Source organism: Aquarana catesbeiana, linkage group LG07 (assembly GCF_042186555.1).
Source record: "Aquarana catesbeiana isolate 2022-GZ linkage group LG07, ASM4218655v1, whole genome shotgun sequence".
NCBI classification, from domain to species: domain Eukaryota; kingdom Metazoa; phylum Chordata; class Amphibia; order Anura; family Ranidae; genus Aquarana; species Aquarana catesbeiana.
The window spans coordinates 87546614-87560773 of NC_133330.1; the positions used below are offsets into that span (position 1 = coordinate 87546614).

Genomic DNA, 14160 nt, shown 5'->3' on the forward strand with positions numbered 1-14160 from the left:
TCACAGCCTGGTGCCCACAATTTCTATGGGGGTAGAAGGGAAAAAAACTGCGCTAAGAAAAAACATAAAAAACACTACTAAATATGGGTGGACCAGTCCAAAAAGCAGCAATTAAATGTGAGATATAGCACAAACAGAATAGGAAGGAGAATAATTGCGCTAATTACAGTCCATATATCCAATTGCAGGAAATAATAATTCCAATGTTTGTATGTGGTTAAAAAACTTCAAAGGAAGGCAACACACTCATGCAATCACAGATATATGTCCCACCACCTCATAGAAAACATGCTTACCAGATAGCAAGCAAATTAGGGCAGATGGCTTTAACCCAGCCCAGGTCTTTGCTTTTCACGATCAGGATTCAGCATAACAGTTGATGTAACCCTCAATTGGATACCATAGATCCGTGACTTCATGGGAGATAATTTGACAATCAGCCCATAAAAGAAAAAATAACACAGACCATAGCGTGACACTGTATAGCACACAGAACACCCCAGTGATGTTTAATGCAGACAAGTGAATCGCCACCACACAGAGAACACGCTTACCAGACGGCCCACAGGGATAAGCATATGGCTCTAGCCCAGCCCAGGCCTTTGTTCAGCAGGAGACCCCAGGATGATATGAGCTGATAGATTCCTAGGTATTTAACTATATGATCCGAAATTCTGTGGATAGTGCATCAATATTTAGCCCAAAAAAAGATATAAAGTAGACCATAGCGTAATACTGTCTACAACACGATTCAATAGATCAACTAAAAATTTTACACTTACATTTAAACATCTTAAAATCTCATAGAAAAAACCAAGCCGGCCGGCTTCAAATTCAAACTCCCGTCCTTCTCACGAGATGGCGTGGTGACGTCAGCACGTTACCTCCTCATATGCGTTTCGTCACATATTACATTCTCAATGGGGAACGGGCAGCGTGCTGACTCATCACCATAAATACCCTCACACACCGGTCTGAGTCCCGGACATGAAGATCACATTGCCATATTGGATATGGGCAGCCCATCATATACAAAAGGGCTTGCTCGCGATGCACTAACAAATTGCACTTCGTATCATGAATTCAACCCAAGTTATCATTCATGATACGTTATGAATACGTACCAAGTTCTATGGGGGTGCCGCTGAGAGGAGGGGGAGAGGCTTCAGGCGGCATCACTGGGCCATGGGACAGGGAGTGTCTTTTTATAAAAAGTCAGCAGCTATACTTTTTGTAGCTGCTGACATTTAATAAACTAAAAAAAAGCCTGGAACTCCGCTTTAACCACCTCTCTACCACTGTATTGTAAATAAAACAGTAGGAAGGTGGATCATAAGCAGCACTGGAGAAATAAGGCTTGGTCAGCAAGTTTGCCCATTCAATGTCGGTGATCACAGACAAATATGCAGCAAGTTTAGTCAGAATGTAGATAGATTTACATAGTTGCTTCAGCATGACAGCCACACTACTGTCAATGAACTAAAGGTCAGAAGTGGCAGCCTCCATATTGTTTCAGTATAAGTCTCTTTTTTTAAGCTGATGTTTATCTTGATAGGTTATTGTGTCATTACTCTGACTTGCTTAGCACATAGATCTTTTAAACAAGTACATAATAAAGACTGTTATATCAGACAATTATACATTTGTCCTTTTTGGTAGTCATCCTGAACTCTATTGCGACTATAAGCTAATGTTTCGATTTCCTTTTTGAAAGTACAACTAAAGGCAAAACTTTTTTTTTTTAGTTTATTTTTGCTGTCTATGCCCCTGTTAATAAGATTCATCCTCTCTAGCTGTCCTGTTTGCCATTATGATTGAAAGTGTAAGTAAATAAATTACTCTATCCAAAATTAAAAATAAAAGTTTTGCCTATAGTTGTACTTTAACACATAATTGCAGACAGGCAATATCAATCAAAAAGATCATTCACTCTGATATTGCTTTCTTCTTCCCATTATTATTTGCTATTTAATTGTCTTCACCGAATTGTACTTTCCATTTCTTAACAACACTTCTTTACTTTCCTTTTTATTAACTTGGTTCAAGTGTTCTCTCCACCAGTATGCCTCTTCTCTGTAGAACATTATCATGGCTTTCTATCCCTTTTTTGGCTGTATTAATGGCATTAATTTGACATCAGTTTGAGATGCTTCTGAGAGTATTCAGCATTTATTGATTGGTGCATTTGACCTGCAGTTGACCCTTGTTTGACCTGCTTTAAAGTGGTTGTAAACGCATAAAAAAAAACAAAAAACCTGCAAGACAAAGGCATAATGAGCTAGTATGCATCGCATACTAGCTTATTATGAAATACTTGCCTTAGAACAAAGCTGGTGCGGCGGTCCTTGCACACCGCTGTGACGGGCGACATGTCTCCGGAATGTTACTTCCGGGTTCGCGGGCTCCGGCGATGTGATTGGCCAGAGCCGCAACATCAGCTGAAGAAACGGCATGCTCAGTCTGTTTGTTCAGTGCGTATGTGCCGATGAAGTCGGAACATGCTGATACAGTGGATATCTCCTAAACCGTGCAGGTTTAGGAGATATGCACGGTACCTACAGGTGATTCCTATAGACTTGTATAGGAATGCAAAACCAATATGACACCAGCAAAAGCCTTACATTTTTCTGTTCAGAGTGGGGCGCTTTTAAGCCAAAGAAGGGGTTAAAAACTCCTGTGTTTCAGCGTTTCCGAAGTGCTGCCAATTCATTCCAATGGGTGCTAAATGCAGAGCTCCCAAACCGCCCCTAAGATGCTGCTTGAAGAACTTTTCATAACGTCCCGCAAGCGCACCGCCCCAGTGTGAAAAGTCACACTTGAATGAATGGGAGGCGGTTTTCAGGCGCTTAGCCGTGGCTACTTCCAGAGCTAAAGCGCCTGAAAACGCCCTAGTGTGAAAGGGGTCTTATAGTCATAATAAGTTGGTACTGTTTTTCATGTTTACCAATCTAGTTTCCACTGTCTTCTCAAAACAACACTACTTTGCGGCTAATTCACTGTATGTTCCTAGCTCCCCTAAAGCAAACTAAAATGTATCTGGAACCAACCATTTTTTCTTAATTGTCATTAAGAGACACAGGGTGAAGTAATTTTGGTACATTAGATTATGCTTCTGCCTTCAAGAGATTAGACACTGGCTTACAAACCTGTAAGACCACTCAGTACATCCACTCCCAGCATGCTCTAGTTTTTTTGCTAGCATCCTAGAATGGAATGCTTCTTTCCTGTGATAAAAGGAAACCATTTCTTTGAGATCTATCAACATATTTGTTTAGCAAATTTCTACTGTTGCTGCAGAGCCAGAAGGGGTTCATATTGCAGCTTTCCAGATTGTCTGATCCTCTGCACAGAAGTTGTGCCCAAAGGCCACTGTGAGAAAGAAGCTCAGCTGGCCTATATTGTACTCTTCAGGCACTGGGCTCCTAGACACTTTGTGCAATGTGTGGGTTGCCACAGAATGAGTTACAAGTCCAGAGCTGTGCTGCATCCATCTAATGGAACCCTGCCCCTGAAGACTCCTTAGGGTGTATGGCACTAGGAGTGCAAAGGCTGTCTGGATAGAGCTTATTGCCCTTGCTCCTGATTGGCACTCTTCTGCTTGCCTGCATTGTGGAGCCACAGGGTATCTTCTGGACCACAGCTACAGAAAGTTTACAGCTTTGCCTTTTGAAAGGAACCTGGGGTGTGCTTAATACTGGTTTCAACTATATACCCCACAAGGGTTAAGGTTTGAGCTCTGGCCTCAACACTTTAGGTCATAGGCCGGTGGTAGGAAAAGAGCACTGTGCCATTTTTGAATGTGAAGCCTTCGTACAGGGTGTCGCTTACATTTATTTCCCAAATCTTCAGAAACACCCCTTTAAACCTTTCAGGTTTATACCTTTGTCTACACTCTCTCACAAGGTTACCTTCCTCACTGTCATCACCTCCTGAAATATGAGTTTCTGAGTAAGTGGTCTTTACCTAAAGAACCCTTTCTTATGCCTATAAAGAGACCAGGTTGTCTTGAGGCCCATGACCTCTTTTATTCCCAGGATGGTCTCTTCCTTTCACCTTGACCTGGACATTTTTCTCTCAATCTCTATATCCTACACCAAAACATCCCAAGGTGACTTCTCCACTATCTAGATGTGGTACATGCTGCTCGAGTCTTTCAGCTACTGCTTGCTTTAGACAAGTCTGGCTTTCTTTTGTCATATCTGAAGGTTCCCATAGGGGACATCCCGCTTCTCATTTCACTATCTCCAGTTAGATTTAGCAGCTTGTCATTAAAGTCTATAGACTTTAGGACAAGGTTTCATCTTTCTCTGCCAAAGGCACTTCACTATGATCCGCTCCCACCATTGCTTTATCACAACATTGTAGAAGGATGGTAGTGGAAAGGGTTATATTGTGATATTTTACAGATCTGTTTGCCGCGTTTAATCTCCTGAAGGCTACAGCATAGTTTGTTGTAAAGAAGAGAGAAAGGAGGGCGCACCGAACCTCGTGCGTTACCAAAAATTGTTTTAATAAAAGTAATACCAGCATGGTTATACTCGCATAAAAATGTGCTTAACAGGCATATCAAAGCATCAGCAATAGCGACCGGCATCTCTTAGATCTATAGTAGGAACCGAAGATGTCAGAGAACCAGAAGGTATTGCAGGGTGGCTAATGCGTTTCAAGGGAGAACTGTCTTCTTCAGAGTCAAAGCGATGGAGGCCATTGACATTCTACTTAAAAGGGTTGACTGCACCACACATCCCTAGACCCAGCACCCAGGCACAGGAGAATTGTTTTGTGCATAATCTGTTGTACCAGAATTACTTTATGATCTTTAAAGTGGAGTTCCACACAAAAGTGGAACTTTCGCTTATCTGATCCCCCCGCCTCCTGTGCCACATTTAGCTCCTTTCATGGGGGAGGGGGGAATGGGGACCTGTTTTTGACAGGTCCCTGTCCCCACTTCTGGGAGACGCCGCTGCCGCGTCGCTCGAAAGTTAGGCCCCCCTCCTCCTCCTTCCGCCGCTAGGTCAGTCAGAAAGCGCAGTGCGCTTTGCACATGTGCAGTAGGGAACTGGCCATGAAGTCGAAATGCTTCATGGCCGGTTTCGATTAGTGGAGATGGCAGGGGCAGCACCTGACAGTCGATCTGAAGATCAGCTGGGTTGGGGCGGAGCTAGCAGCTGGTATGTGAGCAGCGTTGAGCCGGAGCTCCGTTCAGGACAACGAATCCTTCAGCCATCCTGGGTGTCAGAGACACAGATTCTCCACAGCAAAGCCATCAGTATACTCCCTGGACCTGGCAGACCGCGGCAGTATGGTTAAATACGGGGGAGCGCCTCTCTCAGTATGCCTGGGGATCTCAAGATGGCGGCGGCCATGAGGCAGATGAATGGAGCCCCAGCAATACACAGCAGTGCGGAGCTGGTCGGTCCCCCTCTCACTCTGGGCAATGTAAGCCCACTGCCCCCTAGAACGAAGGGATTGAGAAGAGCACTCTCCCTAGACAGGCTACCACAGAAAGAACTGAGGGATATGGCTCCAGCAGTGGGGGAGCCATCACTGAAACAGATTATGGAGGCTATATGTACCTGCCAGGCCACACTGACTGAACACATTGATGGAATAAGGGCTGAAATGTTGTTTTGAAAGAATGATGTGCAGACCATTAGGCAAAGGGCTACTGAAGCTGAACAGAGAATTAGTGACCTGGAAGATGTGCCCTCTGGAGCATAGAGTGCAGAATATCCACTGTGAAGTAAATGCTGACACGGATAAGCTCAGAGACATGGAGGACTGCCAAAGGAGGAACAATATTCGCCTGGTAGGTTTCCCTGAGAAAGCAGAGGGCAAACAACCTGAAGACTTCCTTTAAATGTGGCTTAAGGACAATGTGGCGGAAGCTACCTTGTTCGCCATGGAGAGGGCTCATAAGGTCCCATCAAAACCTTCCCCTCCTGGCTCTCACCCGCGTCCGATGATAGCCCGTATTCTGCACTTTAGAGATCATGAAAACATCCTCCGTGTGGCCAGCACTATGGGAGATTGCACTATAATGGGAATCGAATTTCTATATACCCAGACTTCTCTGCAGCTACGCAGAAGCAAAGAGCCAGCTTTGTGCATGTCAAGAAGAGGCTCTGAGATCTGCAACTGGCTTATAGCATGTTGTACCCAGCAAAACTGAGAGTGGTCGACAGGGGAAAAGTTTCCTTCTTTAATTCTCCCACTGAAGCTTCACGCTGGCTGGATGCCAGGGGGCGCCCTAGTCCTGAAGCCAGACGCTGAGAGAAAGACACACATCCTTTTGACCTAAGATTCTGCAGCAAGCCCCACAAACCTACTTTTGTTTGTTAGCCCTGAGGCTGAAGAATGTGTTCTTATGTTCTGACACTACAGTTACAACGTGACTTGTCCTGCACAGTTCTACATGTTGATTGAACAAACTTCTTGCTATGTTTCTATCGGGTAAACTTTTTCCTGTTATTTCTTGGAATTTTTTTTTTTTGCTCCCCGGATTGTTCTTCTAAACTGCGTATCGCCTGGAACATATCCTTTCGGGATCTTCTTATAAAGAAGAAAGGAAAGATTCTTTTTTTTTTCTTTCCTTTTCTGTTTTGCTGGTCCTGGCTACAGATACTGTTCCCCCAATACGTGTAGGGAGAACGGTATGGGGCGTCGGTAGGTGTGGACGTTTTTGATTTTTGACCTCCGCAAGGCTCACTGCAAGTTGATATGCGGTGGGTGCCCCCTGCTAAAGACCTGTAACCCCGGAGGTCGATTACGACCTATGACCCCTTGAGGTTGTTTATTGTTACAGTTATGGGATATGGGCACACGGCATGTTGGGGCTGTGTGCAGGGTGGGAAGGGAAGTTATGCTCTGTTGGTTAGTGCTGTGTGCTGTTGTCTCTCTCTGTTTTAACCCCCACAGATTGGAAGGGCTGACCAAAGACTGGTTAGCCGATGCTCTCCCGGGAGGTGAGTTCTGGTATGATTGCTCTCTCAGTGGCGGGTAAGATAAGTATATTGTCATGGAATGTCTGTGGTATGAACTCAAAGATAAAGAGATCCCTTGTCTTTGACTTTATACGAAGGTATAAATTCCATATTATCCTGTTACAGGAGACGCAAAGTTATGGCATTAAAAAAAGCTAACGTTATGAGGGTCATACATGCTGAATATTCAACGTATTCTCGGGGAGTGGCCATCTTGGTTACTAAGAAAGCAGCGGCACAAATTATACAGGTCAAATCAGACCCCAATGGTAGATATGCCATATTAGTAAGTCAAATGTTTAACATGTGTTTAACTTTGGTATGTGTGTATGTTCCACCGCCATTCTCCTTCCAAGTATTAGAAGGCATTCTATATGAAGCCATGAGGATAGCGCAGGGCCCACTGCTGTTGCTGGGCGATTTTAATGTGGTGTCGGATGGGGATCTTGACAGGCATGGATGTGCGTCTGGCTCACGCCACACCCTTTCATCCTGGTTGGACAGTTACGCTCTCACTGACGTGTGGCGTCGCAATAATCCAGGAGTCAGGGCATATTCATGCCACTCGGAGACTCATAAGACACTGACTAGAATAGATATGCTGCTGTCCTCCATAGATGGTCTCCCAATTATATCCAGGGTCAGGTACCTTCCTAGAGCCCTGTTGGACCATTCTCCAATAGAAGTCACATTAAATTTAAATGTGCCCCCTGGGAGACAATAATGGCGTCTGAAAACACAGTGGCTACAGGAGGAATACGTGACACCGGGCTGCAAGACGGCTATTAGTCATTACTGGAGGGAGAATGGTGCTGAGACCACGATACACAATCAATGGGAGGCTTTAAAGCCACCATGAGGGGAGTGTTCACTAAAGAGACGAGAGACCTAGCAAATGCCTTAAACTCTGTTGTCAAACAGGTGGAACATGATGCTGCTGCTGAACAGGAATATATACAAAACCCCTCACCTGATACTTATCATTATTTGCAGGACCTGACAAGGCAGTTTAAATTACTTCTGACTGATCAGACTATGAAGAAACAATTGCAGCAAACCAGATCCATTTTTGAATTTGGTGACAAAAGTGGCCGCTTACTAGCTTTTCTGGCGCGACCTATGTATGCCCCTACATCTGTATTGCATCTTAGACACCCAGGGGGAGACTTGGTGAGTGACTCGCGAGATATTCTGAACACGTTCGTAGACTTTTATGACAACTTCTACCAATCCCAGTCCAGATGTACTGATCAGGAACTCTCCTCCTATTTGGAAGACCTGAATCTCCCATCTCTGGCCTTGGAGGATAGTGCTACCTTGGAACACTCCAATACACTGGAAGAAATAGCTGAGGCTATTTCCTCCTTTAGGCCGGGTAAGTCACCTGGACTGGACAGTTTTCCGGCAGAATGGTATCAGCTACACAAGGAGTGCTTAGTCCCACGTCTTCAAAAAGTTTTTGTGACTGCAGAAAAAGAAGGTATATTACCAGAATTCATGCGTGAAGCTCCGATTGTTGTGATCCCAAAACCTGGTAAGGACCCGAGAGAATGCGAATCATATAGGTCGATTTCCTTGATCAATATCGATGTCAAAATATTGGCCAAAATTTTGGCCGGTAGATTGCAGTCGGTAATCCTTAAATTGATCAACTCTGATCAAACGGGTTTTATCTCGGGGCGATGTACCCAAATGAACCTTAGAAGGCTCTATGTAAATTTGCAAATCTCCCATACAAATACAGGTAAACGAGTGGTGGCATTACTCGACGCTAAAAAAGCATTTGACTCCGTTGAATGGAACTATCTGTTCTCCCTACTTATTAAATTAGGCTTTGGACCAAGATTTGTGAACTGGGTTAAGCTACTTTACAATGATCCCCAAGCATGTGTTAGAGTGAATGGGCTCATATCAGATACATTTAAGATCGGTAGGGGGACGAGACAGGGATGTCCCCTGTCTCCACTTCTCTTTTCCCTGGCCATAGAACCCCTTGCGGCTAAACTTAGGAGTCAGGATGGCATCAGGCGGATGTTGGTTGGGGATCTGGAGGAACGTGTATCATTATATGCGGATGATATGCTACTACATTTAGAAGCTCCAGACCTATCATTGTGTAATTTATTCAACTTAATCCAGGAATTTGGAGACTTCTCTGGCTTTCGAATTAATTGGTCTAAATCAACGCTGTTTCCTCTAGATCCGCAGCCAAACTTAGTACTTCCCGCACAATGCCCTTTAGCAGTAACAACCCAATTTAAATACTTAGGAATACATATCCAATTACCTGTGGAATCATTCACGGAAGTGAACCTATGGCCTGTAATCAGAGCCTTCAGAGAGTACAGAAATGGAAAGACCTTCCGCTCACGCTGTTGGACAGAGCTAATCTGTTTTAAAATGATTTTCCTCCCGAAATTTTTATATATACTCTCTAATGCCCCATTATACATTCCTAAAAAGACGTTCAGGTACATGGACTCCTTGTTGATCTCCTTTTTGTGGGGAGACAAAGAGGCTTGTGTGTCACTAACCATCTTGCAGTTGCCGGTAGGGAGGGCAGGTCTGGCAATACCCGATCTCTGCCTGTACTACTTAGCCTCACAGCTGGTTCAGGCCCACTGGCGTATGTTTCCGCAGCTGAACAACGCTGCCACTGCAGTGGAGGCAGCTGTGGCAAGCACTTTTGAACTTCTTTAGAGGGATGGTGCCTAAAGAGGAAGGTATGACTGTGCTTAAATCAGCTAAACGGGTACTCGAGATCTGTATAAAACAAATACAAGACGGACCTTTACACCTGTCGCCAAATGCCCCACTATAGTTTAACCCTTGTTTGAAGGACCATTTTCGTTTAGAGGACGGACATAGATGGGCCAAATTTGGCCTTACATATATGCACCAATTATTTCATAAGGGTGAACTTAAAACGTTTGCACAGCTGAAGAGGTGTCCCCGACTCGTGGGCGTTTCACTATAGCAGGCTGAGGCATGCAGCGCATACACAATTTGGAACGGGGTTGGTACTTTTAGCAAACACAAAAATAGAAACACTGCTTGCAGAACCTGACCACACAAAATGAGTATCCACTTACTATGCAGTACTCTTGGAAAAAAAACAGCCGAGGGAGGAGAAAATGAGAGACAGATGGAAAGATATTATCCCAGAGTTGACTGAGGCTCATTGGAAGGAGGTTTTGACCTCCTATATGCCCACGGTCATCTCTGCGAGGGACAAACTGACACAACTAAGATACCTACACCAAATGTATTATACCCCACAGAGACTATATAGGATGGGCAGAAGAGCTGACCCTATTTGTCATAAGTGCCTGGTGGCAGATGGTACTTTTATGCACATGGTGTGGGAGTGTAATAGGATACGACCCTTATGGTCACAGGTAACCCAGTTTGTCGCAGAAACATTTGATCTCCCGAACATATGTAGCCCACTGCAGGGTCTCTTGGGGGTAATAGAAGATGAAGTAATGAGCAATAGTACGAGAACGTTCTTTAGACTACTGTTTTATTATGTCAGGAAGCTAATTGTTCTAAATTGGATAAAGAGGGATCATCTTACCTTATCGGCTTGGAAAGGATTGGTTAATGCAAATATTACACTGTATAAAATGACCTATGAAGCAAGAGGTAGTAAGAAAAAATTCAATAAAGTATGGGGAAGATGGATAAACTCAAAGAAAACTATGCCATGTGATATCTAAAATGTAATTTCTATATACCGCAGTTGAGTAATATATTCTGTAAGATGACATTGGGAGAGCATGTTCCAGGGGGCTGGGGGGATGACGGCACACAGTGCAATTGGTTTAGGAGGTATCCGCCTCTATGGTTTTGTTCTCTAATTTTTTTTTTTTATATATTTTTATTTTTTTACCATGTCTTAGGCTGATGATGATTTACATTACAATTATAGAAGGCAACTGGTATTTTATAGTTTAAAAAAATTGCTATCTGTACTGATATATCTCTTATCATTGGATGCTTAATCTGAACTAATCGTGAATGATAATTGTACTTTGATGGTTGCAACTAGGAATATACCCTACATGCAATGTTCTATTTTCTGTATGTGCATTTGGCAAATAAAAACCTTTTAAAAAAAAAAAAAAGATCAGCTGGGGTGCCGACATCGCGGGCTCCCTGGACAGGTATGTGTCCATATAGTAAAAGTCAGCTATTTGTAGCTGCTGACTTTTAATTTTTTTCCCCAGGCTGGAAGAACTCTTTATTGTAATCTAAAGCCTCGTACACACGCTTAGATTTTCGGACGACTGAACGTCCGTTTTTTGTGGCATGCTAGTCTCATGTCAAAAGTGAAGAGGTTATTCACAATACAAAAATTTTCGTACGACAGAATACAACGTCAGAAGTGACCTAATGTGTTGAATAGTTTTGTATGTGTTCTTTCGTTTCTGAGCACGCATAGTCTTGCTCTTACGATTTTTTTCGTACGAAAATCGAACGTTGAGTTCACATCCGACAAAAAATATATAGTCTGCACATCCAGCTTTTGTCAGACGAAAAAGCAAAATCGGCTGTCGAAAGCACCGTACTAACGATCTGAAAATCGGCAGACAGCTTGTTGAAAGAATTTTTGAAAGTAATTTTATGGTAAGTGAAAAATCCTGTTTTTGTGTAGTTTTGGATGGAGAAGGGAAGGATTAACACATCTTTCAGGTTTTTATTGCTATCTGTGTTCTTATTGAGGAGACTTACCCTCTCTTTTTGTCCTGGTGACCATTTTCATAAACACAGCAGAGTCATGGGAGACGCAAATGTTACGGTTGGGAAAATCTTCCAGTGGAGAATGTTAAAAAGTGATTTTTCCCTTGCTTTGTACAGATTTTCATTCACTTGTATCTCGGAGACAGGAAGTGAAAAAAACACACCATTGACCTTTCCTATCCCTTCCTGTGCACATTATGTCAGCTTCAAAATGGCAGGTCCTCTTTATAAAACCTGTAAAGTCCTGATATAAGGTTTTTATGGTAATATTTAAGAAAGAAATAGTCTCTCCTATTTTTTTCATTGCTTTCAACACATAATGCTTGGCTTTTTTTTTTTCTTGCAGTTGGGTTTACAGAAAATTCTTGGAGAGAAGTATGATGACTACAATCTGAAAGTTCGGCAGCTTAAATTTTTTGAAGAGAATTCAAAATTTTAGATACATAAGGGATTTGCTGGAGCTAGTGTAAATGGGCATTTGAGATCAGTTTGTGATACACTGAAGTGTTAGTGTTTTGAATCCCTTGTGACATTGACTGGAGACATTCACATTTATTGGAGGAATAATGCAGCACAGCACAAACAGACCTCAAACTTGACTGTAACTGATCTCAAAAAAAGCTGTGTTCACTATCCCTAAAACTATTTTTTTTACGTTTTTACCACAAAAAAAAAATGCACGGTTCTGTGTTATTTTTATTTTTTTTCTCTGTGTTGACAAATTTGAGGAGAAATAGTTTTTAATATTGCCACATTTATACAGAAGGATATTTAGAATCGTGTTCATTTACAGAACAGTTTCATATGACAGGTTTTGGAATGCTATGTTGTAATATAGACTTTTTTTGGACTGTATGTTTCATGTTCTTGTTGTGCCTTACTTAAAGCGGAGTTCCACCCATTTAAAAGTCAGCAGCTACAAAAAGTGTAGCTGCTGACTTTTAATAAACACACTAACTTGTCCCACGGTCCAGCGATGCGGCCGCCCGAAGCCTCGCTTCTCTCCCCCTCCTCTCTGCGGCACCATCATTGCAAGTGTGGGCACGCACTGCGCATGCGCGAGCCGCGTTGTGAATGCGCTAAAAATGTGAATTGAAAAAAATATGAATATATATAAACTGAGTATAAAATATAAACTAATTGTGCAGAAATATTAAACCATAATTAGTATGCTAATAAAAACATACATGTAAAAATATATATATATATAATGTGCAATCCTTATATATAAAATTCACAAAGTGCATCCACATAAAAGTGCAATCCTTATATAAAATGCTGAAAGTGCATCATGCATGAATATAGACCTAATTAATAAGTGCAAATCCTGTGACAATCAAGTGTCCAAACAAAATACGATCAGCAGATTCAAACTGAAAGAAGTGCAAGAAAACAGTGTCCATGAATTAAGTGTTCATCATGCTTCTCCTGAAAAGTGTCCAAATCACAACAAGCTGGATGTGCTCTCCCGTGATCCCCCACTTGTGCTTGCGCTCACCTCTATTCGTGTGACACAGTAGTTAAACAGTGTCAAAACACGCATTGGGGCCACTCCTGGGCTCACTCAGGATGCAATGATGTATGTCCAATCCTCACAGGTAAAACATCATTCATAAAAGAGAAAAAGAAAGCTCCATGGTGTAATATAGTAAGTAGTAGTAGGATATCCCCCAGAGGAAGGCACGTGATCCCTGTGCCGAATACGCGTCGGGGAGGGGTAGGACGGAGCTGTCAGCAGGGAAGGAGAGGAATATACACCACACCGCACGCCATACGAGCCGCTGCTAAACGAAATACACCTGTATAGTTTGGTGCACTGTAGCACCTGCATACTGTGAGTACCCTCCTGGAGGAACTTCTTTTACTTTAAATAAATCCCTTACTATATTACACCATGGAGCTTTCTTTTTCTTTTTATGAATGATGTTTTACCTGTGAGGATTGGACATACATCATTGCATCCTGAGTGAGCCCAGGAGTGGCCCCAATGCGTGTTTTGACACTGTTTAACTACCGTGTCACACGAATAGAGGTGAGCGCAAGCACAAGTGGGGGATCACGGGAGAGCACATCCAGCTTGTTGTGATTTGGACACTTTTCAGGAGAAGCATGATGAACACTTAATTCATGGACACTGTTTTCTTGCACTTCTTTCAGTTTGAATCTGCTGATCGTATTTTGTTTGGACACTTGATTGTCACAGGATTTGCACTTATTAATTAGGTCTATATTCATGCATGATGCACTTTCAGCATTTTATATAAGGATTGCACTTTTATGTGGATGCACTTTGTGAATTTTATATATAAGGATTGCACATTATATATATATATTTTTTCATGTATGTTTTTATTAGCATACTAATTATGGTTTAATATTTCTGCACAATTAGTTTATATTTTATACTCAGTTTATATATATTCATATTTTTTTC

At 42.5% G+C, this 14160-nt stretch overlaps 1 protein-coding gene across 2 annotated transcripts in view; it reads left to right on the forward strand.

The window, feature by feature from the left end:
* NEK4 (NIMA related kinase 4) overlaps positions 1-12841 on the forward strand; it is a 158168-nt gene extending 145327 nt beyond the window's left edge. For both annotated transcript variants that reach the window (XM_073592425.1, XM_073592424.1), the window contains one exon: positions 12073-12841. In XM_073592425.1, coding sequence (XP_073448526.1) covers positions 12073-12165 — 93 coding nt within the window. In that variant the 3' untranslated portion in view covers positions 12166-12841. The remainder of the gene's footprint in view (positions 1-12072) is intronic.
* The last annotated feature ends 1319 nt before the right edge of the window (positions 12842-14160 follow it).